Source organism: Hydractinia symbiolongicarpus, chromosome 4 (genome assembly GCF_029227915.1).
Source record: "Hydractinia symbiolongicarpus strain clone_291-10 chromosome 4, HSymV2.1, whole genome shotgun sequence".
NCBI classification, from domain to species: Eukaryota; Metazoa; Cnidaria; class Hydrozoa; order Anthoathecata; family Hydractiniidae; genus Hydractinia; species Hydractinia symbiolongicarpus.
Window position 1 is genome coordinate 23,947,930 of NC_079878.1, and position 25,501 is coordinate 23,973,430.

A 25,501-nucleotide genomic window follows, 5' to 3' on the forward strand; every position below is an offset into this window, starting at 1 on the left:
TGGAAAGTGCATTAAATTATCACGGAAGCTTCCTGCTGTCCACAGTGTCAGAAAAGTTTTTCTTTGGTTTCTTTCATTCGCATTAAATAGGTTAAACATTCGAACCTTGTCTTCCAGTCACGGAAGATGCTCAGGAGATATCTACTCCTTGTCATATGCAGCTATCATAGTTAACTGCAATAATAATGCCTAAACTCATTTTTTTTTTTACAAAAAGAATAAGAGAATAGTCTGAATAAGAAAATATTGATTAACGTAAACCAATAATCCTCTGCACGTGTGAAAGAATTTCTAAATACTATTAAGTTCATTCAATGCTACTACAAAGATGTGGGGCTACTTCCTTAACTTTCCGACAAGGCTGCTACAATGGATCTGTTAGAAAAGACTGCGAGCATATATCGTGTATAAATAAAAGATGTATTACTGCAAGCAAAGTCACCATGGAAACATGATTACGATCATTTTTCTTTACTAAAGCCAATAACATATAGAGCTGAACCAAAAGTAGGAGGCTGCCTAGCCAAACCTAGCAGTTAAGCTCCCTATTATGGATAGAATAATGACTTCCCATTGCTTTCTACAGAACGTGGAATTTTTTAATGACAATGATAAACATTGTTGCTATGTGGCACATGCATGCTTTTTTGTATCAGAAATACAAATTTACAGCTAAGACACGATGCCGCTTCCATTCATCTCTTCTGTCTCTGTTTTGATTCTTTCGTTCTACTTGGAAAAAAACAAATTCATGAATTCTTTTGTTAGTTAGGCTAGTGTGTCAACTGAAGTTGAAATAAAACTGATCTGAGCAAGTTTATTGTTTTTCTACACCTGTAATTGTCTTTTTTTTTCTTTTATTCACTTACTTGGAGAAGAGCTGTTGCTTGCAAATTGCTTTGTTTTTCAAAGGATTTTAGCCTTATGCTGGTTAAAAAATGTTGCTTTTAAAAAAGCTTGCATGTTAAAAACATCAAGAGTTAACGTGAATCTTAAGCAATGCTTAAAAGGAAAGACTGACGTAGTGACAATTCTGTACAATTGGTCTATAAGACGCGCTCAATTAGTTTTCAGGAGGTTCTGAAATATGAGAAAGAGACAATAGCATTTCAAAATAATTTTCTTCTCTCCGTTAAAATTTTGATTCTTTTATATAATTGATAATTGTTCCATAATTTTTATATTAATTTTATCTGTATTTTGTCTGTCTGTCCAAGAGTCGTGCTACGGAAACACATAGAAAATATGACATATTTTTAACCACATTCTTGCGAAATGCAATGTACCGGGAAGTTTTAAAGACGGGCAAATCCGTAGATGTTTCCGCGGGATAATGTATTAATTGCCGTCTGCCTCTGCGCAGCCTTATTTCAGGCGGCGGAAAGAAATTCGTTCATACTAACAGGTGAACAAGGACGTCCGAATTACCGATGCGGTAAATGTGTGAGACAGATTTACTAAAATAAAATACATGATCAAATTAAATGAAAATAAAAACGACAAGATTCACCGTTACACTCTGTATTTGAAGCTTTCGGTAGAACTTCTACTATTTTCAATGTACAGTCGTATAAATTATAGCATTGACAGTTCTTTTATTACATCAGTTTATAGAAAACCCACTTTTAGCGGTGTTTACTCTAATTTTAACAGTTTCATAGCGGACGAATATAAACGTGGTCTAGTTTATACCTTGATTTTTAGTATTTTTTTTTTCATAATCTCTAATTTTTAATTAGTTCATATAGAGGTTATGAAACTCAAAAACATCTAATCTAAGAATGAACATCAGAGTTATTATGTTGACAAATGCATTAAATATTTTTTAAATAGACTACACATATCAAAAAATCTACCGAGTGAGTCTGATAAAATAATATTACGAATATTTTTACCTTTTTGGGGAAAGTTATCCTTACAATTAAGAACTAGTTCGGTCAACTCTGTTAACAAGTCTTTGCCTGGTTACAGTCTTAGAGTCATTTTTAATTTGCCTGTTCGCATGTTACTTTTTTAGGTTTAAAGAGTGCCTAAGTCCTAACTTTTAGATGTTGTCTATCTTCTCTTAAGTGTAGCAGCTACAATGCTTCTTATTATGGAAAGACCTGCCGACATTTAAAAGTCAGAGCTTCAGCAAATATGGGCGTATCCTCCTTAACGGGTTAACCTGTTAAGTCTGAGCATCTCGTTCCCTTGATGATTTTACGGTTATTATATCTGCACGTAATAAACTCGTATTAGAATTAAAAGAGAATTTAATGATACATAGAAACAAACCTGTTCTTAACAAAAACATATCATCATCTCCTTTGTACCTTTTTGACAGGTCTTAATGATCATTTCTCTGGGAATACTGCCCACGAGCGTATGCTGATTCTGATCATTGAATCTTTTCGTACTTTCACCATATTTGGTCAAAAAAGAACTTAAATTTATACGACTGTACATGAAAAATGGTAGAAGTTCTACCGAAAGCTTTGAATACAGAATGTAACAATGAATCTTGTCGTCTTTATTTTTATGACGAATTACACTAAAATGCGTATTACCACCAAGAATGTGTAAAATATAGAAAATTAGTTGACAACACGTGGAACAATCCAGTCATTTATAAAACACATTCCGTGTTTTCGTAACAGGAAACGTTTTTCGCAGACAGACAGACAGACAGACGAAGGCTATTATTAAAAAGACTACTTTTCTTTGTCTCAAATAGCATCTTGCTCTTATGATAATGTAATTAGTTGTCTCCCTTTTTTTTGTCCTTCGTAGGTACTTGCTACTTTTGCAAAATGTTACAAAGCCCACACATGAAGGAACGCGTCATTTTTGTTACATTTCCTTGTGGCATAGCTGACAGATATATCTTATGCTACAATCAAAAGTGACGTCAAAGAAAAGACAAGGATGGAAGAAGGAAATGGGAGTAGGAAAGGCGGACGGCTATGTCTAAAGAGAAGCGCTTTTATGGATTATTCGTAACATAATACTATTTGCATGTTGCTTTTTTCATGGTGTCCAATACCTTCTGTAATATCAGTTTTAGATGATAAGGAAGAAGTGAAGCTGAGTAGTTGATCTCCTTTGTTGAACTTCTATTTTAGAATTTCACGGTTGACTCATTTAGTTTAGTTCTAGAGCGAATTTTAACGTTCTGTTTGAAATATAGAAATATACGTTATTTAATACATCTTGCATTTTTTTTTTCAAAAAAGTCAGAAAATCTAATTACTCATGTGTCACTTTGTGCAAATAATTAATATAGAAATAGATAAATAGATAATAAAATTAAGACTTTTAGACTGTTAAATTTGAATCAATTGTGTAGACTTTGTTGCCTGGTTGATAAACTATAGCATGACGAACACAGATCATAAAAAATATGTGAGTGAGCGTTGTTTGGGTTCTACTAGCTACAGCTTGCAAAATGGATCTAAGCTGTCCATTGTTGGAAATTCAATGCAATATTTGGGGTGCTTATTAAAAATATAGCGTTTTTGCTAATTCGCTGTCGTAAATGTCATCATTAAAAATCCATAAAAATGTGCGACCAATTTGCTGAGAAGGGGGTAGGTTTTTAGCCTCCCTTTCTTATTACCCACTCCTTATTTGTAATAACTTAGCTAAAATATGGTAACTTTCTATTATTTTTATATTGCTTCAGGATAATCAAAAAAATATGTGGTATGACGTCACCTCTGTTGCCATGTTGACTCATCGGTTACGAGGTGGTCGGAATAAAATTGGCCAATATTTTTCTCCTTTAAATATACCCTCATTTAAATTTAGCCTTTTACTATTCTATTAAAGAATTTTGCCTATCTAAGACGTTTGGAACAGTTATTATTTCAAAATTTTCGGGTTTGGGAAATATATGATGACGTCATTTTGGACTCGATGACATCAACCCATTTTTTTATCCCAATTGTGCCAAGTTTTTATGATAGCTCATGCAGCGAAGCGTTTTTAAAAGGACCCTTCTTTTAACAGTTGACAACCAGCCTCGAACCCCGGCTCTTTGTCTCTTTTTTTTCTTCTAATCAGCTGCATAAAACCATGTCCTCAGGAGTTATGACGCTCCAACGTTAAGACTGCTTTGCCTGATTGTAGCTATTTCTGGTGCCCGTGCTTAAAGAGTTAATCTGATGTTTCCTTCATCACTTTTTGGCTCTGAAAAGCCAGGAGTGAGGGAGCCCTTACATTTTTAGAGATCCAAACAGCCCGCCCTATTTCATCTCAAATAAGCGTCTGGTGCAGCAAAAAATAAATACAGTTTTATATTTTGTTAATATTTAACTAATTTGACTTTCTTTTATAGTTAGGTGTGAAAAAGACACATTAAAAACCGTGTTCAAAACTATATTAAAATTCTTCCCGCATCTGTTCGTCTGTTAGCCGAAGATGGTTATTTTCCACGGTTTATGGCTTGTATTATCAAACGTAAAAAAGCTGTTATGACCGACTTTAGAAATAATAGACTTGGTTGTGTTTATTGTTATGTAATGTGTAATATTATAAAAAGTAATCTTACGTTATTCAACTCGCATATATAACTAAACCTACATAAAATGTAAGTAAAACTCACAACAGTTCTCTGATTCGTATAAAAAATATCGCAAAGTGAAGTAGAAAATAAGAACATACTTTATCTTATCAAGTGTACTTGTATAAAAAATTCAGAAATAAATTTCTTCTACAACCAGTTAGATCTCTTCCACAACCAGAATATAAAACTTCGAGAAGGTATTATAACAAATGCAGCATTTATAAACCCTTTTATCACAAAAAACATTTGTTTCGCTTCCTATTTTATCGAAGCAAGCTAATTAAGTGTAATTTCTTTGTTTACTTTTTGTCTTTATGAAACCGCAACAAGAAAAAATTATCTTTTGTAATCCACTATTACTTTCGTTCACTTTATAAAACATGACGTCATAACGTTTTAAGATTTTTCCCAGTGCAACTTTGAATGAATTAAAAATCAGTGACAGAGTATGAAACAATACACACAGACTCTTTCGTATCTGAATTTTTTTAGTGTACTGGTGGATAGTTTGTGGAAAATCCCACAAAGGATCACCCGCTGTACATATTTCCCGCAGTGGTATCTCGCGCCTTGGCGCCGGTTTGCATAAAGTATTGAAATTTATGTGGGCAGGGGTTGTTACTATAATTGCGAATATAATGGCGTTTCCGAAACCCCCAGTTTTTAAATTGACTCACTCACACACAGACAGAGAGTATATATTATAATATACAGGGCTTAGATAGCCATTCTTGTTTGTATATTGTATTAGTATTAAGTTACTGTAGTGTTTTGAAAATTTTGTGAACAAATGTTTCGCTATTTATTTGACACCATTAAAAGCATTTTTGTGTGAAAGGGAATTATAACAGATTATTTTCCTTATGAACAAACAACACAGTGTTATTCAATTAACGTAATTAACGTAATGGCCATGTTCGGAGAAGAACAAGGTTTTTTAAAACAAAATTAAAAAAAACAATGTTCCTTTTTAGGGTAAAATACCTTGCATATTTAAAATTCATTTTTTGATAAAGGAATAATCAAATTCGTTCAGGTTACTGAGAAATAAAAACTGACAATCCTAAGTCACCAATGTACCACACGCATGCGCCATTGAAAATTTCAAAATTTTTCAAGTAATTCCATAATTTTATTTGAAGAGAGACTGTTACATTCCCAGCCTTTTAAATTCTGTTGACAAAACTCTACGTATTATAATTTCAATGTCGAAATTATTTACTAAGGCTGCACATAAAAAAGCTCACAAGCTTTTTTGTTAGTGCACGCGCACTCGTAAGCTTTTTGTGCTTTAGCGGAAAAAGTAGAAAGAAGGAAAAGAGCCCTAAGGGGTTTGGGCACGATGTTGCTTAACTCTCGTTTTATTACAAAATCTTCTGCACTAGTTCCAAGAGAAGAGCAAAATGACGTCATTTGTTGCACAAAATAAACATGAGTAAAGCATTTTCTTAAGTTGATCCAATTAGCAAGAAAATTGAACTAACATTCAATGGAGTCGTTATCACAATATTATATTCAGTTAACTAATGCGCCTCTCATAACTTCGTGACTGAGAAAAGTTAGAAAATTTTTGTAAATTGTTTGCATAATTGCATGACTTTTGAAACATCTGAGCAAATTTTATGCTAAATTAAAGAATTATTTTTATGAAAATCCAACATTGTCCCCAGCCTTTTTATCTCTCACCTCACCTGACGAACGTCTCACCATCACATATGAAAAACAGCAGGTCCTGGGATCTAGATTAATAAAAATCAGCTGTCCTGAGAAACATAAAAAAAATCGCGAACTTCTGCCTTTTTTTATTTGTCCAGCGTCAAAAAAATCATAATTCTAAAAAACCTGTTTTATCATATGTGACAGTTTTGAATGCTATGCACAAAAAATGGCGTTCTCACATCAGATATCCGTATGCTTTATCTTATGTGTAACTTTCTCAAAGGGGATGCTCCCCAACGAAGGTAGGAGCAACAAGTAAAGTCAATTTAAACAATCCATGACGCATATGACAACCATTTTAATCATTTGTTTGCCACTAAAAACTCAATTAGCGTCTAATTTCGCTGAAGGTGTAGGCGGTATAAAAATTTAATGCCTCGATTTGAAGCGTGTTTAATTATAAATATCAAAATTTATTAGAGACATTAAGAAAAGTTACTCATTCACACACCAAACAGTATAGATTTCTTTGTAAATCTTTTTCTATTGTTATAAAATTCTTTTTATTATTTTTTTTTATTTACAGATCTAAATTTATTCGAAGGTGATATCAAATTAGATCCTGATCAGAGAGAAGCAATTTTGAATGGTAAAAACCTCTACGCTGCTACAAGTGGAAAAATTTGGCCGCATACCATACCATATGCCTTCAGCAGCGAATTTGGTAAGATAACTAACAGTTGAATCGAGGGTTTTGTTTTGCTATTTCGCTATTCTGCTTTATCTGTGTTTTTTTGTTTTTTATTCATCCGATAAATCATTTCACTTTAAGCGAAAGATCCAAAGATTCAGGAAGGTGTTCGTTTAGCCATAGCACATTATGAGAAACACACATGTCTACGATTCAAAAATAGAACCTATGAACGACAATATATGCTGTTCAAGAAGGGCGGGTATTGAAGTATTTATAAAATTAAAGACTTACGAACCCGGTTAAAGACCCTACGACCCTTAGTTACTAATTTATATCGACTTCTCTTTTAGTTGTTCTTCTCATGTGGGCGCAAATGGTGGCGTACGTAGCGTAGACTTGAGTGAGAAATGCAACAAATGGGGCGTCATTGTTCATGAAATGATGCACGCGTTAGGTAAAAGTTTATTCAATATTTAATATTTACTAATTTGCACTAATTTTCAAAATTTAATAATTTTCTTACCCCAAAAGAAACGCTTGATATTTAATTAGAAATGTTTATGGCGTTAAGTTTTTGTTATCAAGCCTTCTTAGAAGCAGGTATTACTAAATATTCTCACAGATTCCAAGGAATTTAAAAAAGGGTAACATTCCATAGTGAAGTTAAATTTTTGACGACTTTATTTGACTCTTCTGAATTAATTAGTCGAAAGTACTTACGTCAGACCACAGCAAAGTTTTCTTGACGCTCGACTAATGTGTTTTGTCACTGCTAATTTTAGATATTTACAAAAACATTTTTGCCATCCTACGCTCAGCGTCCTGTCTGTATTAGTAATTTTTAAAACAAACAATGTCATTCATTTTTACTTCGCAAGATATTCCATGTCTTCGGTGTATTTCAACAATTATGGGCAAAATTAATGAAACAAAGGCAGTTTTTTCGTCCTATTTTTAAACACGGGCAGTTGAATTGGTCAGTAAACCACAGCTTGCAGGCTTTTGCGAACACGTTGGCTAGGTAGAAAGCGTGTAAAATTTGCTCGTGACATTTTTAGCGCGTCCTTACAACGTAATAATCCACATCGTTGCAAAATTTAGGAGAAGTTCGCCGCAAACATTGACAATTGACCTTTGACAAGTACCAAATGCGCGATTCTAACTCAGAAACAACCAATGTAATCACTTATGGCGGCTAAATTCGAGACTGACCGTCTGGTTTCCTTATATTTGCTCATAATTTAAGCTATTGCTGACACGTAGGCTTGCATACGCTCCTTTTTTATAAGCAACATTTTCTAAACTTTGGATCAAACCGTTAACAGAAAAGTCACTGAACAACATTCCGGCCCAAAATAATTGAATGTAAAAAAGTAAATTAGCAAACGCAGCGATAAAAAAAATACAATATTTTCCAGGACAAATCATAAGTATAACCCAGTTGATGCTACTTGTCAAGTTTAAGGCAATCCTCAAAATCCTCCTTTATTCGCATATGTTTTTAAAATGGTTAAGTTTTCTTTTTTCACATTCAGGTTTTTGGCATGAACAAAGTCGACCTGACAGAGATAACTACGTACGAATAATATTGGATCACGTACCAAGAGGTGAGATTGCATCTGTTGTTGGACTGCTTGTATTAGTTGATGAGCGTTCACATAGTCATTGTGTAGTGCCGTGAGGTAATTCCAGTAATGATTGGTTGCAACATTCATGTCAAATGGAAACTAGAAATAAATACAGAAATAATACCACTGATAATTTCTTGCGCAAATGAACCTTTAGGCGTTCATTCTTCAGTGCAGTTTTCAGTGCTACAAAGACTTTGCAAGCGCGGTCTGTACTTTTGACCTCGGGCTTTGTATTTTACAGTACAACATCAAAACCAGTCAGTATCCGTTAAGTAGTAACGACAAGAAGGATTTAAATATTTCACACTTTTGTTTTGATAATGCTGAAATGCGTGAAAACAAAAGATATATTGAACTCTTATAATCAATTCAATAGGAATCTTCTACCAGTTTCTACAAATCAAAATGATTTGATTAAAAAAATTGTGACCTTTGAAGTCCATTTTGTACATCGTGGTTATATCTGTACAATATCTTGTACAAGAATATACAAGTGTGGACAATTAAGTGTGTAAAATATATTGTAGCAGTGGAAATTACCCTTTAAGACCTTAAATTAGTGTTTACTATACACTGAGGCATGACTGGTGGATGGAGACTTGTAACAAATCTCCACTGAAAAACAAATCACCTGTTTGGTAACTAACTGCTTTATCAAATTACATTTGCATACTGGTCTTTGGTATACAATACTTTATATTCCATTACTTGATTTTACTTTCTTTGAAAGACTACAATTTATCAATGTGCTCCAACAAATGTGTATAATTATATAACTAAATTCTTAGCGAATTAATTGTTAAGTTTCTTCACCTTTCAGCTGCTCGAATCAATTTCAAGAAGTACGGATACGACAAAGTGAATAGCTTGGGAGTTCCGTATGATATCAAGTAAGTCAGAAAAGAACAAGTTATTTAGAAAAAAAACACATGCAAACTCGTCATTCCCAATAAAGTATGCAGAACGGACTATTATCTGCTGTGATATTATGCGATTTAACATAGATGGGCGGGGACGAGGACGGGGGTAGGGGCGAGGAAGTTGGTTAAGTAGAGCGGCAGTATAAGACCTGTTTTGCTTATTCTTTTATTACGTGGTTTTATTCTACCATTATTTAACAGCCTTTGTGCAGCGTTAGTTAACAAACATAAAAACTTTCCGGTTGCTTAACCGAACCCATTCACGTGGTTCGATGAACTCAATGTGCATATTCCTTCAATCCAAATCATTTTGTTGCATAAAATCAGTATTTTAAACATTCGTTAACTATAGATCAATCATGCATTATGATGAAAATGCGTGGACAGGTGGCACCAAATACAAATCAATTATAGCCATTAATCCAGCCGACCAAAAATACTTGAAGAAATCCTACAATCGTAAATCTGGATTCAGCGAACTTGACATAAAGCAAATTCGGTTGATGTATAAATGCAACGGTAGGGAAAATTGTTTTCCGCACTTCTGTTCCACTGAAAATAAGTGAGGGTGCGGCACATGTGCGTTGTGAATAACTAAATAATTAAAAGCTACGCAAATTTAAAAGAGTGCATAAAAAGAGTAAAAGAGTATATAAAACATTGTTTTTTTTTGTAGATTATTTATCGGTCGCCTGTGAAGTTTTAGAATTTTTGAAAAGGGAAAAAATACGAGAAATGCTCTAACTCATCAAGAATAACATTGAAAAAGATTATAATTTTAAAATATCAAAATTTGGTTAAAGTCTCATATGACCTTACCTGACCTTAAATGCCTTATAATTATAATGTCCTTATAATTTTTAAATTTGCCCTCGTGATAACGTTTCTAGGATTGGCTTTGTTAATAGAACTGTAATTAGAACTTAATATTTCTGTCATGTGACACTTGTTACATAGGTAACATTGACATAAAAGATAAACCCTTGTAGCGTTGTTAAAGGAAGACTCCAATTAGTAAAAAAAAGACATTTCTAGAACTTTCTCAAAAGAAAATACCAAAGAAAATAGAAACTGAGTTCAATTAGTTTTATGAGAGCACCTATTAAATCAAATGCTAATTTTTTTTTTATTATTATTATAGGCAACATTCCACCGACTGGACAACCGACAGGTACCGATAATTGTTAGCGATTTGAAAATAGAGTGTGTTTGGAGTTGGTTAAGTTTCACCAATAAGTAACTTTTACTAAAGCGTTGGATGGTTTTCATAAGTTAACCACAAGTGCGCTCGTCTTTCTCTAAATGTTTCCTCTAATTTTTTTCACGCACATAGCATCATTTTCAACATACATGCATTTTATATTATTTACTTTATATTTACTTAAAGAAAATCCAGATCATTTAAAAAATAATAAATTGTCTTGATAAAGGAAATGTTGCGTTTTTAGAGCCAAGATGTGTTGATTATTATGCTCAGTGTTCGAAGTATACACGTTACTGTACTAGCCCTGTGGGTAGTGGTACTCGAAAATGGATGGAGGAAGACTGCAGAAAAACGTGTGCTTTTTGCTGAGATATGTTGCTTGTAACATTTGACAACAAAATAAAGTTAAAACCTGAAAGATAATATTGCAAAAATATCCAAAATTTGTTTTCTATTTACCAATAAAATAATGCTATTATTATTATTTTTATAATTATTAAATTGGATATTTATACAGGATGACTATTCGAGTACTAAATACTGTTTAAGATAGGTCCTGCGTACATCTATCGATAGGTACATCTATCTGATTTTTTTAAAGCAACAAATTCAGCATTCGTAGATCGATACGAAAGGTATGGCGAGATACTAACTATAGTCAATTTCTAGTGAATTTCTTTTCAGCTTTAAAAAAACATAAAAATAAAATGAGAAAACATTTTCATGTAACACAAACACTTCTTTAAAAGCAGACATTAAATGCAGCTTGTCAAATAAAAATACTTATTTCTTTTCAAAGGATACCTTGCATTATTGAATTAAAAAAACCTAAAATTTGATCAGATTGTCAGCTATTTTTGCTTTAAATTTGTTACTCCTTGTAAACATGAAGTAATTGTAGAAGCAGAAGTCTGAGATAGACAGCAGGATGTATTTTCATTGGTTCTTGGTGGCTTGTTTTTCGCTGTTTTTATTAACACAAGCTATTTTACCGAATGAAGGTACGTACTTTCTCATCTTTGTAAATCAGTTCTAAATTTTATTCTCTAAGCTATGTTTAAACTCGGACAGATGATTTTGTCATGTGATGCCGACTTATCTAAACTAGTTGGCATTCCGTGAATAAATCCACGGTTTCACCCGTCCTTTATACCGCATTTCGTGTGTCTCGCTACCGCGGTACCATTTTGAGACTAACGGAAGACAGGTATTATTAAACAGAGTGTCCTAATTTCGTTCATACTTACAAGTTTGTTTTTCTCATTTCCTGTGGATTTACTCCAGAGCAGATCGAGTACATATGCCAAAAGATGCTGTCCTTTAACTTTTAATTGGTGGATCATTTGCGCTGTAAACGTGACCCACAATGCCCCACAATTCCTGTTTCGATTCTAAAGTTTTCCGCTTCTGTTTAACACTTTCGCGATTACAAGGGACAGATGAGAGAGCAGAAACCAAACATGTTTTAGTGCCAAGAAAACCCATAGAAAAACAAAATAATTGTGATTTCATTCCAATTCTATTCTAGATAATTCAGTCTGTATAAAACGTAAAAGAAGGTTTCAGCGTTTTAAGTTATATAGGTGTTGGTTCTACTTTTTGAATAAAGTCATCTTGTAGATCAAATTAAATATTTAATTTGAAAGAATGCTGCAGACCGCATCATTTTTCATGTAGCAAAAAGATTTTTGTAAACATCCGCTTTCTGTGGTAGTCTCTTTCTTTTTTTCCTCAAAACATTACCAAATTCATGTTTCTAAAACAACAAGTTTTTGTCTTACGTAAAACTGCATTATCATGAACGTGTTCCAACTTACCTTATTATGAGAACTTGTTTTAAGTAAGGATAATAGAATTAACTAAAGAATACATAACATTTAATGGTTTCCAATAAACTCCATGCTAGTAGTACAACACTTTAACTGTGCAACTGTCGTGGGTTTTAAAAAAAAAATTATGCGACTGCTGTGAGACTGTTGTCCGACGCTTCTTTCAATGTGTTTTTGTTCCATAATTAAAAATACATATTTGATCTGAAATTGATAGACTAACCAGTCAATGAGGGGTCGAACCTTTCCAAAGAAAGATATAGTAATAACAAAAAACTCGAACAGGAAAAGTCTACTTTGCAGTTTGTTACAATTTATTGATAAATTTTGGTCTTCTTTGAAGCAATTTCAAATTGCCATCTCTTAAATAATAGCGTTCGTCTGTCTGTGTATCCACAAAAGGCGCGTCCTTTTACAGAAACACGAAATGCGATATATAAAGGACGGGCGGCCGCGTGGATTTTTCCACGGTTTAACGGCTAGTCTTCATAATAATAGCCGTCGTGTGCGTGTCTCTGCGCAGAATCTTACTGCAGTAGCACTCACGAAATGCGGTAAATAATGGGCAGGCGAATCCGTAGATTATTCTAATAATGACTGCTGTGCTTTTAGACAATCTAGAAAGTTGAAATTTGGGACAAATTTCTCATAGTCTTATAGGTGGGCAAGAAAAAAAAATTTAAACCTTTAATCAAATTTTTAAACAGCATTATATCTTGTTATTTAAAACAAAGGTCTTATGAACGATGCTTTTATTTCTTTTCTAGTCAATAAAAACCTTTTCTCTGTAAAGCAAAACCATTACGCAGTATTTTTTATTTATTCTCTACAATAGAAGCTAACGCTAAAATCCAAGAAGGGTTTCGCCAAGCTGTTCAGCATTACAAGGAACATACATGTATAAGATTCATCAAAAGACAACCCTACCATCATCAATATATCTACTTCCACAAAGGGTTCGGGTGAGTGAATGTAATTTTAACACATTTCAGTCATTGTTATATATAATAAGTAGATAATAGTTTTGATAATAGTCTAGAAATGTTATATGATTTTCTCCGTTTTAGTGACTTTCACAATGTGTTACCTGTCCTGAATGCATAAATGCACTGAATAGAAGCCCTTAGTGCAATTCGTAGCCTAGCTATTTTCGGCTTGCCCACAAAAGCAACATTACCAGGCATCAAATACATCTTTCCCACTTTTTTCAAATCAAGAAAGACCTATATAATTCACTGTTTCTCTAGGTGTTCCTCTCATATTGGACCAAACGGTGGAGTTCGAAAGGTGTCGTTAGATCCAAATCGAGGCTGTTACAAAAGAGATGTTATAGTTCACGAGGTTATGCATGCCCTGGGTATGTTGAAGCAGTTATTAAAAATATTTCGCTTATAACGGGAAACCAAAAGAATGTGGTGTGAAGGGACATTTTTTGAGATAAAAATTCTTCACTAAAAAGATTTTTTTTCACTAAATTAACGCAGCCTTGCGATAAAAAAAAAATGATTGAAAAACAAGGTGATTAGCTACACATTGGCCATAATATTTATATCCATATAAATATAAGTGCTTTTGAGATATGACTTGTATATTTAGGTTTCTGGCATGAACAAAGTCGACCAGATAGAGATAATTACATCACTATCGTTTGGGAAAATGTTCCTCAAAGTAAAAATGTTTTGTTAACTGTTGAAGTGTTAAAAATAAATAATTCTATTTAAGCATAATTTGGTCAGATTTCGGTAATAGAAACTGTTACAAGGCCAAAACATCGCGAAATAAGCCTTTCGCTTATGCGGTTTCTAATTTTAAGGAACAAGAAATTACTCATTAGTGAAACTATATTCCTTATATAAATATGTTATCCCTTCTGTTGGCAGGTTTCTTGAAATATTTTAGGTGCACGAAACAATTTTAGAAAATACGGGCGTGATAAAATCGACAGTCTTGGAGTAGATTACGATTTAAGGTAGGAAAGCAAATTGTCTTTACATGAGGGTGTCACTTGTTTACAACTTATTCCACTTCCGATACACTGGGGAAGGAGCTGATTTGGTAAAAATGAGTTATTTATTACCCTTTTTTAGTTTTATATTTGTTACCAGCTTCAAAAGCAGATTTCTTTCACCTGCAAAATATTTGGTGCAATGTCCACCATGGTTACTTTTTGATGGTATTTTCAACTCTTTATTTAGATCCATCATGCACTACTCACAAAGTTCTTTCACCTCTAGAAATAGATTTACGATAAAAACAAAGGACCCGAAATTACAACATCTATTAAATGATGATCGCTCGAATGTTGGATTGAGCGCACTTGATATTAAGCAGATCAGATTGCTGTACAAATGCAATGGTAGATTTTTTGGAGTTTTATTATTACTATTTGTTAGCCTGTGGAAAAATCCACGGGTTCGCCCGTCGCAGCTAAGCTACCATTTTGCGTGACAGACAGACGGACGGACGGACACACGTATACGGGCATTATAATATAGATTATTATTATTTTTTATGAGATGATTTATAGCTCTGACAGAGTTCTCCAATCAATTGGTATTATTTATTTTTATTTTTTTTTTTTTTTTTAACCATGGAGGTTTTTCCACCTGCATGCTCTAACATACATCTGAATAAATTTAGTTAATGTTGTCTCGGAAATGTTTATTTGTTTTTGTTATTTTAGCTATTATATATTATTTTTTTATTCTTATAACGTTTTATTTTATTTCTAGGGAACAATCCTGTCACAGGTGGTCCAACAAGTAAGCATAATCTTTTATTTTTGTGTCTCTTTTTCTTATTTTACCTAAACATGCTTCATAATTATTTTCTGCGAATTAAATGTTTTCTACAACAAAGAATCTCCAAAAATTAATATAAAGTCCCTGTTTTAATTAATATCCAAAAGCATACCGCAAAGTTGATCTGTACTTCATATTTATATTATCATTTTCTTTATCTGCATAATTCTTCAATATTCTTTTTCTTCAATATTTTCTATTTTTTCTTAAAGTGCCATCCTGCATCGATTACCAAGATCAGTGTGCGAGATATAAAGATTATTGCTCGCGTCCAAAGACAGACGCATTGCGCAAATGGGTTGATGAACAATGCAGAAAAACATGTGGAATTTGCACCTAACTTTGTAATTAGTTATCAGAATTCTTATGAAAAAAAATCTTATTACGAAAGAATTATTTTTCTTTGCCTTCCGAATGGGTTACAATGTTAAAAGTATGTGGGTGTAATAACAGAGTGGGTTAATAACATTACGCTTAATCGAATTTAGTAAAAAAAATAAAACAAGTGATTATACACTTTCTCTAAAAAATGAGTCTGTAATTTCTCCTCATAGAAATGGTCGAGCCCATGGAGAGATTATGAAACGAAAACAATGAGCACTTTTCTAAACTCGGAGGTGTATTAATGCGTCGTCATGCGATACCTTTTCCCTAAATTATAAGACAATGCGCGTTATCAATGCGTGGTATATGTGATAAACATAGCATCTGCAAGGGTTAGAGGAAAAAGGATAAAAAAAATATAGCCTTTGTTATTTTTCTACACTAAAACAATAATATTTGCCTTTCCTTTTTTTTTTTAAAGATAACGACAGGTCTAATCTATATACACCTCTGTTGTTCTTGTTGTTTTTTTACTCTATGTACATGTAGGCAAAAACATGTACGTTACATTCCCAATTATTGACTTCTCTGACAACAACAATTAGGTATTAGAATATTCAAATGAACAGAATAATAATTAAAGAAATTAAAAGAACAGTGAAAGAAAAAGTTTCAATTGTATTTTAATTAGGTTATTGAGTGAGACGATAATTAAGTACAAGATAACGGTTGAGGATGTACTGAAAGTAGAGATTTGAAAGAACTTCGGGTGCAATTTTAACACCACATTCATTCAAAGCAGAGTTTACATTCACGAGGTTAAATCCGTTGTGTTTTGAAAATTTGGTGCTAAAACAGAGCGTAAATATATAATAGCAGTGAGTACAAATAAAGGACAAGGAGTTAACGAAATAGCAAAAATAATATATTTAAAGCTGATATAGAACAAGCAGATCAATGAAGGTCGTTTTTTGGCTTCTTTTTTACTTCTTATTTATTTCTTGCCAGCATTATTTGCAATTATGCAATTTATACTATCGATTATATGGGTATGCCTATCGTGAGAACATAAAAGAAACGCGGATTGCAAAACTCCTCGTGCGGTTGTACAAAGATATTAAATTTTTCTGTAAAGGGTTTAATAAAATTAATTCTAACAAAGGCGCTGGTTAGGTAGTTGACTCGCTGGCTTTATGAAATACGCTACGATATGAAGTTTTCCTGTAACCGCGAATTACCTGATAGAGACTTATACATGGGATAGCCTTTTCCTTGTGTATTCTTTAATTTAGTAATGCAATAAAATTATAAGAAAATACAAACTCTAATAGTTTTAAAGAAACATTAAAACTTTAGCTCATTACGCTTGTGGAACTTACCACTGGTTAAAATGTGGTACGCATTTCGGACGTCACTATTTGTGGGTCCTTAGTATTGCTGGCTTTTGACACACAAACGGAAAAGATATGACTATTATTGTAAAGAAGTATTGCAAAACTACATTACTTATATCAAACATATCTTATTTCAGATAATTATAAATACTGTTTCTCGTCCATTTTTTATCTCGCAGGACGCAACCTTTTTTGTTGCATGTAACACAAAATTGAATATCACTTCGTGAAACGAGTTTTAGAATTAGTTATTTATATTAGCAGAAAAGAACATAGAAGTATTACGAGATATGCTTCTTACCGGTTCCATTATAGTGCACTGACCAGCAGCTTTGCTTTACCTTTTTAACATAAAATGAACTGTGATTTACATCTCTCAATCCATCCTATTTATATCAATTAGAAGTTAAACTTCCTCAAAACAAATTTAGAATCTCGGCACGAAAGATCTTATCCGCCACTTTCAGATCATAGTATGATCATGGATTTGATTTAATTACTGGTTTTTCAAGAATGGGAATGACCCTATTGTTCGCAAAGTATGTCATGTGATGCAAATTTTTAATCATTCAAGGGCCTGGCTTGACGCTTTGTAAGCCATATTTTGTTGTACCAAACATTTTTCTGCCTAACATACTATTTCATTACAGCAAATATGTTAAACCTTCCAGAAAGAGAACCTCGCTTTAAATAGACAGAAATGAATGCTTTAAACTGTTATGGTAAGTTTTATTGCAAGGCGAATGTCTTAATTTATTTCTAACGCGTGCTGCAATAGCCTTGTGGACCACAGGATCAAAATTTTGGACCTATGAATTGAATCAAAATTGTAAAAGTTCACACTCTTGAACTTTTTTGAACAGTTCGCTTAAAAACAATCATTGCATAACGTAGATTTGCCTGATTAATGAGAATTTAAACTTAGAATAAAATGCCAACGGAGCTATGTGTCAAGTTTAAAGTCTTTAGTTAATCCTTTGTTGCTGATTTTGTGGGGAAAAATATTGTGTCTCAGGAACTAAGAAAATCTAGCTTATTATTAAAAATTTTTATCATATGTTTTTCTTTGTCATCTCAATGATTCTCATGCAATGAAGGCTTCATAATAAAATTATTAGGAGTGAAAGGTGCAGCACAATTAATTTAAGGCTTCATCAACAGTTTAGTTCCAAAGGGGCAACGTCACATATGGAAGAATAGAATACTGGTGAACCTAAAAGTGTTGCAAAGATGATAGCTAATTGAGTTGGACTAAACGTTAATTGAGTGGAACCTCTTGCTTCTCGGGCAATTGTCCTGTGTTATTAATCTGATAATATCTTCCCAGAATTGGCTGTAGACTAAGCAAGGATACTACCTCCTTGCGATATACCACAAAGGCTAACATGTAACAACGAGATATCAGCGAATAATGCACAAAAGGAGCTGGTGTACCAGCTAACCAATCATATGTACTGTTTCCTTCTTTTGGCTATCGTGACACAAGTTTGAACCATCACAGAGCTGTATTCAATAGAGAGCTTTTGAGACAATGCTATTTGCCCACAGTTCAGAGATAGCAATTAATACGCAAAGAGTCAGATAAGAACAAACCTAGATTAGAAGAAAGCAAGGATTCTTAAATGGTGGGAGGAATAATGTTTGCAACAAAGTCGACATTTAGTTGCACAAAGGAAATACAGCTAGCCTACGTCTATACGTATCTTAAAATTGTTTTCAGCATCAACCCTGATATGAATATAAGCTAATAAAAACGCTTGCTTCATCAACTTCCTTCAGTTCAATAATTCAAATTGATACAAAGAAATCGTCTCAAATTAAGTGATTCACTTATTTATCATTTTCAGTAATGTAGTATTGTATTTAGTGACTTGTCACACTAACTTCGTTCCGGGAGCTATTTTCCTCTTTTTTAGATAATCTCGGACGGCGAGCCGAAATTGTCAGAAATAGAAAAAGAGCCCTGGAGAGGAAGCTGTTGGTACATACTCATTATGACTAGCTGATAACTTCAATGCTCTTTACTTTTACTCAAAAATTAGTGAATAAAATAGACAGCAGATTGTTCCATGTGCTTTAATGGGACAATAAAAGTTAAATACCAGTGACTTTTGTATAATAAAATTTAAAAATTAAGACGCAAAACATACAATAAACAAGATAATTTTTAAAAAAAAACACATTCCCTTTTCCTATTAGAGACACACACAACTTGAGAATTGATATACAAGTAGTGTGTAAAATAAAAGCGTCATTTTATTTTTGGCCATGTGGTCAAGTCAGTAAAACTGGAAATATTGCAATTAATTGATTGCAGCAATAGTTAACTACTTTTGAAGAAGGCTGAAAGGTTGCGGTTGAATTAAACCATTGTCATAGACATATTCTATGGAGCGCCAACATGACCATATTTCCTTATAAATTTATCACAGTGGTTTTTCATCAAAAAAAAAATAATACTAATATTGTGAGGCATATATTCCTGAGCAAGTATAAAAATACAATTACCCCGCCCTTTAAAGCGTCCAAAACAGTGTAAAATCAAATGGGCGTTCTTTCGTCCTTATGACACGCTGCTGTATATTTGTGCTTGATTGGGGCGCAAAAAGATTGCAAGTTAATGTAATGTAACTATCGAATTAAAAAAAACTCGGCTTTTAATTCGTTCTGTAAAATCAAAACAACATCACAAAAAAACTCCTCGTTGTTGTAATCAACAACTCAATGTAATCAACAAGTTGATTTTTAGGATTATTTTCTTAATCACTTTGTTCAACCGAAAAAAAGAGCCTGCGTAATCTCTTCAAGACTTGACGCTGTTCGAGAATTAAATTTAGTGAGTGGAGTCATTTATTTTTATTCTGTATTTTAATTCTGTTTACATCAGAAACATTTAAAATCATATTAAAAGGAAAAATTATTAATAGGAAATCAAACAATTTCGGAGCTACTAAAATAACAAAATCAAGTAGTGCAAAATCCCAGCTACAAGAAATAGCTGAACGTATTTTCAAAATCGGTTTAGATTATTCTATCGATATTAATATATAGACCTACCTGGAAAAGCAAATCGTTTGGCAGATAAAACAAGTAAATATTTTGATTACAATACAGGGGATTACAAGGATTACAATACAGGGAGATTCCTAGGTTTTGCAATTTGCGAAGTAAAATCCTGTCTTAATATTATAAGCAATCTTAAGTTTCACCAGGACGGCTAAACCTAACCAAATAAGGGAAGCTATAAATGGTGTTATCTTAACTAGAGTGAATCGTGATTATTCTGACGAGCGCTAGTTTCACAAGCCTTGTTTTAATTTCCTGTATATTTTGATCTAATTTTGTTTGTTTACTTGTTACTCTTTGTTTACTCTTTAATCAATTGCCATTTAATGTAAGGCAGTTTAGATTTTAATCTTAAGGTTTCAGACACAGTTTTTCAATTTTCTAATGAAACCACTGACGTATATTACTGAAGGTAGTGAATTAAACAAGCCTGGCATAAGACTGTCACCAAACGACAGCATCTGTAGTCTATCGCAGGTCTTGTATAACGATTCGTTTGTGTAAACCTAATCAACATAAATCATACGTGAGAAAACATTTTACGCGTGAAGAGAAAATCATTTTGCGTTTTATGGGAGTTTCAGAGAACTTTGTAGATCTCGGGTTATATATGTGCTTACACTTTAACAGCCTTTTATTTGGCAACGAAGTATTAATTTAATCAAGTGACAAAAATCCAAAATTAACTTTAGCAGGTTTACTGCATGTCATTGTTTCACAGAGCGTCGATTTTATCAGAGACGAACATAATAAGAAGGAATCGTTATCGTTACGAAGTTCAAAATCTCCTCTCTTAACTAAGAAGTCCCATCATGAAATAGGATTTTCTTACTGTAGAGGCGGATTTCCACTTCGAAGTCTTTTGACGGGAACGGGAACGGAAAATAAACAGACGGGAACGGAAAAAAATTAACTTCAAATGAAACAAAAACGCAAGGGAAAAAATTAAAAAACGAAACAAATATGGCAGCTTTTCTTCAAAAGTTGAGCCGAAGAACTTTGTATTTATTATTGTTGTTACTTAAAAAAGGAAAGAAATAAATATAAAAAAATATATAATAAAAAAATATGAGTCTGGCAACTTTTTAGGATCGGGATAGTTTCTCACTTTCTTGATTAGTTCGACTTCCCAATTTTTTTCTTCATTTTTCTTTCGATTCTTTCAACACATTTACACTGGTTGCATCCTGGATTTGACTGGTATTACTATTAAATCACTATTGGGAAATACCACGCTACTATTGTTCGCTTTCTTGAACGAAGGTTGAGTTGTAATTATCTATGAAATTATCATCTTCGTACTCGTACTGCAACGCCATCTTGAATCGAATGTTTTTCTGAGTTTGCAAAAATAACAGGATCTTCCTATCCTGCCAGCTCTCGGAAAAAAGTTGGATTCGATTCAACTTTTTCCCGGGACAGAAAGGACAGGAAAATTTTCACGTGGGAAAGCAAAAAAAGTGAACTGCGCATGCTCACGTAATCATTTTCCCGTTCCCGTCAAAAAACTTGGAAATGGAAATCTGCCTTAAGAAACCATCACGATCAAAAAAAAATCCCATTCAAAAGACCATTGAAGAGTAAATGTAAGCTTAAATAAAGGTTCTACAAGGTAAGAACACTAATAAATAGAATCGTTACTGCAGCTTAAAAACTTAAGAAAGATTACCAAGAACCTTTGAGTACTTTAGCCGCCATGTTAAGCAGGGTGAAAGAAATGAGAAGGAAGACATGGGACAAGATAAATACACATCAGCAACAAAGTAAAAAGGGTAAAATCGCTATTATATCATTTCTCTAACACTGTACGTTTTATCTTGCGTTAAGAGCTACTGGTTTTCTTTTATCAAAAGCATTTTTACTTACGGCTAGAAGTAATTAAATGCTTTAAGGCATAAAGAGATTAGCAAATTAGCGCAGTTTTTTTTATGAATATGTCTATTAAGATACTCAAGCTTTTAATTCAATAATAAGACTTTTATAAGTAACAAGTAATTAAAATATTAAGTATTAAATAACTTAAAGCACAAATTGCTGGAAAAGCATTTTGCGAAACTTCGGTGAGGATTAAAAATTAGCCGAGGCTACCAGCGTTTAAAAATTAGCGCGCATCACTGGTTAATGAAAAAATGGTTTGAAATTGACTTGTCTCATCTTCTAAGGCTGCTAAAATACGCAGCAAGAAGAAAACTATATAGCGCATGTTAGATACTGAATGCTAGGAGCAGCGACTAAGAAAGCCTTATTGGAAATTTTATTTTTATAGAGTTATGTTATTCATTAACGTAACTTTCTATATAAATACGAAACAGGTAAATTTTGTGAAATGATGATTTGTTATTGACAGGTTATGTACCAGAATTTCTAAGTAGCAACAGAGATGGCTTGTTGCAACTTTTTCTAAATTTTGATGCTTTTGTGGCAGTTACACACTTGTTAGAGCGTGGATAAGTTAACAATGTTGCTTATTTAACCTATATATCTAAAAGGAGTGAAAGTTGTGGAAACTACTGAGTGAAGAATACTAGCTGGTTAATGGTGTATAATTTAACAAAAATAACCAAAATAATCTTAATTATCCATATATTTTTGTCCAAAAATGTTATTCAGCCAGGATTGTTGCATTCTAATACTTTTCTTGCTTCAGGCATCTAGACTCTTTTTTACTTCAGTACCTGTTTATACTCATCTAGTCGGAACCATCTTAGAACATTTTTACAATCTTGGAGAAGAATTATTACAAAACAACAGTAGATATTCTACTTAAATGAAGCATTTAGGGCAAGATTAGGAATGTTGATGCCGGCAAAAGGAAGGGCAAAAATTTCAATCTACCTAAAAAAGGATTAGCTGCAAACATCAACAACTGCGCATAATCAAGTCTAGAAGTGTTAAATTCAATCCTTGTAAGAGGCTATATATATCTGTACTCACTACCTCCAATTTTTTTTTATAAAAGTCATATTGTGCGCTTTTTTTATTGTTATTTTAAACTTTTACTGACAGAAGTATGCAAAAACCTAAAAACATAACAAAAACTAAATTGGCAATATAATAAAGTACAATTGAATCCAGCATGGAATTTCTAAAACGCGAAAAAGTAGCAAAAACATCAACGGTTTTTGACTTTCAATGTAAAAACGGTCGTTGTTATGGTCACTGATATGAAGGAAGGGAGAGAAGGTGAACTTCTTAAGTTTTTATAACAAACACGCGCTATAACTGTACTATAAATCAGTCTATAATCCCGTACAGAGGAAAGTTTAATGACAAACCCTCTAAAAAAAGGCATTTCGTTTGAAATGAACAATACCTCAGTCGTTATTTGCAAATGATCCGAATTCAAAACCAAATTTTGTGTCAATTCGAATCATAAAAACATTTCGACAAAAACTAAAATACTCACCAGGGATAAAAATGGTTGAAAGCCTTTTGTAAGATGACATCTGCATTGAGGGTTGCTGTACATTGTATGAAAAACCAAATAGTCCCGAAATCTTGCACAACCTTACGATAACGAAGCTTTTGAAAATTAAATCTTTCCTATTTATTTCCTCTATTCTTTACAAGATAAAGAAATCGAACTGAAACTCGTAAGACTTCCGCGTGTAATTTGCCCTTTATAAACAAGCTAAGAGGAAGCAATTGTTTTCCAAAAGGAAGTCACTTTCTTCTTAGAAAATAAAGAACATCTGACATCCAGTGGACAATGCCTTACAAAGAATCTTCTTCTGAAACAAATCTTTTTCTCCATCGCACTAGCTAATACTACAATACAATGATCGATAAAAATTTGCTATTGATAAGAATGGGCAATAATATAGTGTTTTTTTCGTCTGTGAATGGTGATAGTTGCAAAGAGACTGGTATTTTTGTGTTTATCTAAGATGATTTTATCATAAACATTTTTAAAATTAATAAGCCACTGCATTATGATTGCATGCATTCTCCTTCTCAGCCCTCTTTGAAATAAACCTCGAAAGGTGTATCTCAAAAAGCTCTGGGGAGGAGCATGATTTGCACCAGCTTAGAAAAGGGTGTGACACTGTAATTTACTTGCCGGAAATATCATTTGTTTTTAAAATTTTAACCCTGTTTAACATGTGTCCTTAACAAACCAAACATTTTTCTAATGAAGCTTCAGTTACATTTGTCTTAGTTAATCAATCGATCTTAAGACTGGTTGGTGACACCAAAGTCCAGTGAAGAGACAAGGTCATTGTGAAAGTTATTTATTTTCTAAAAAACAATTAGATTTTCCTTTTATCCATTTAAAGTAGAAAATTACTCTGTCTGTTTATATATCTTACTCGCTATTGTAAAAATACACAGATTCCTTAACAATAAATTGTCAGCAGTAGTAACAAACGGATGACATCACAGTATGTTCGTCAATGAACAATTAATTCGTTTTTTAATAGGATATTTTATTAAAAAATATATTTCAACTTTTATTAACTTAAAAACAAAAATCTGAAACCGAAATTCGCTTCCTTCTGATGTTATTGTGCAGCCAACGGAAGTTGTATTGTTCACTAGAGTGAGAATGATATTCGCTTCCTTGTATTTGTTGGTGAAAAATTATATCCAATCTGCTTGATACGGCGTCGAGTTAATTTTACTGACTACGAATTTAAATTTTTATTACGCAAATACAGTCACAAATTCAGAAGAACGCTTCCTTGATCAGGTAGCTTCTAATCTAAACCATAATTCACATTGAAAATGCAGATCCCTCTGGCGCTGCATCTCGCCGCATGACATTTGCGTGTTTTTGTTCACGTTAAATTTTAAAACACTTTTCTTCATTTTTGTATACAATAGAAAAACAAACACTTCAGAATAACAATGAAACACGGCCAAATATCAGCATATGAAAAAACATTCCTTCAAGTGTGCTTCCTTTTAGATTAAATAAACCTAATTATCCACGTGAAAAAACTATGAAGGGGTTATCGTAAGTCAAAACATCGCAACGGCATTTACTTTTGTGTTGGATCGATTTCCAAGCACTGTTGACCTAGAAATCTATCAAAAACGAACCAGAAACTAATTACAAGAATTAAAGTTTTAGCCGAAAGTAGTAATATGCGATTAGTCCAAACAAATATATTCTTAAAAACTTATATGTGACGAAATTTAATTAAAGTATTTCAATGTATCTTATCAATCGTGCAAATTTAGTTATGAATCTGGTTTCTGATCTTAATAAAAAGTTTATAGGAAAAGAAAAAGAAATGAAGTCAAAACATAATATTGTGAACGTATTTTAGATGTTGTAAAAAATAAAGTATACCCCTACCTTTATTTTGCCGAATGCACACTTCGATCGCCTTCAATCGCCTATTGGCAGGGTTCACACAGCGGCTTCCAGTATATCAGAGGTGGACATTTATTTCATTGTCATGTCAGAAGATGGCGAGCATTAACAGG

At 33.0% G+C, this 25,501-nt stretch overlaps 3 protein-coding genes across 5 annotated transcripts in view; 2 read left to right on the plus strand and 1 right to left on the minus strand.

Moving 5' to 3' along the window:
- LOC130641950 (ETS-related transcription factor Elf-5-like) overlaps window positions 1–25,501 on the minus strand; it is a 32,835-nt gene extending 7,334 nt beyond the window's left edge. The window contains exons 1-2 of one of the 3 annotated variants that reach the window (XM_057448980.1): window positions 25,371–25,501; window positions 8,501–8,626 (exon numbers count right to left, since the gene is read on the minus strand). In XM_057448980.1, the coding sequence (XP_057304963.1) occupies window positions 8,501–8,614 (114 nt within the window). In that variant the 5' untranslated portion in view covers window positions 8,615–8,626; window positions 25,371–25,501. Of the gene's footprint in view, window positions 1–4,644; window positions 4,807–8,500; window positions 8,627–17,303; window positions 17,328–25,370 lie in introns of those variants that run through there. The other 2 variants (XM_057448979.1, XM_057448981.1) reach the window with 2 other exon arrangements.
- LOC130641946 (meprin A subunit beta-like) lies at window positions 6,278–11,097 on the plus strand. The gene is made up of 9 exons (XM_057448977.1): window positions 6,278–6,507; window positions 6,792–6,929; window positions 7,038–7,158; window positions 7,250–7,353; window positions 8,435–8,506; window positions 9,351–9,420; window positions 9,803–9,969; window positions 10,592–10,621; window positions 10,899–11,097. The coding sequence occupies exons 1-9, from the start codon at window positions 6,432–6,434 to the stop codon at window positions 11,021–11,023; spliced, it is 903 nt and encodes a 300-aa protein (XP_057304960.1). The 5' UTR covers window positions 6,278–6,431; the 3' UTR covers window positions 11,024–11,097.
- On the plus strand, window positions 11,512–15,677 carry LOC130641949 (zinc metalloproteinase nas-6-like). Its single transcript, XM_057448978.1, has 8 exons — window positions 11,512–11,655; window positions 13,319–13,445; window positions 13,731–13,840; window positions 14,080–14,151; window positions 14,383–14,452; window positions 14,679–14,839; window positions 15,216–15,245; window positions 15,497–15,677. Exons 1-8 carry the CDS (start codon window positions 11,583–11,585, stop codon window positions 15,622–15,624), a joined length of 771 nt encoding a protein of 256 aa, XP_057304961.1. The 5' UTR covers window positions 11,512–11,582; the 3' UTR covers window positions 15,625–15,677.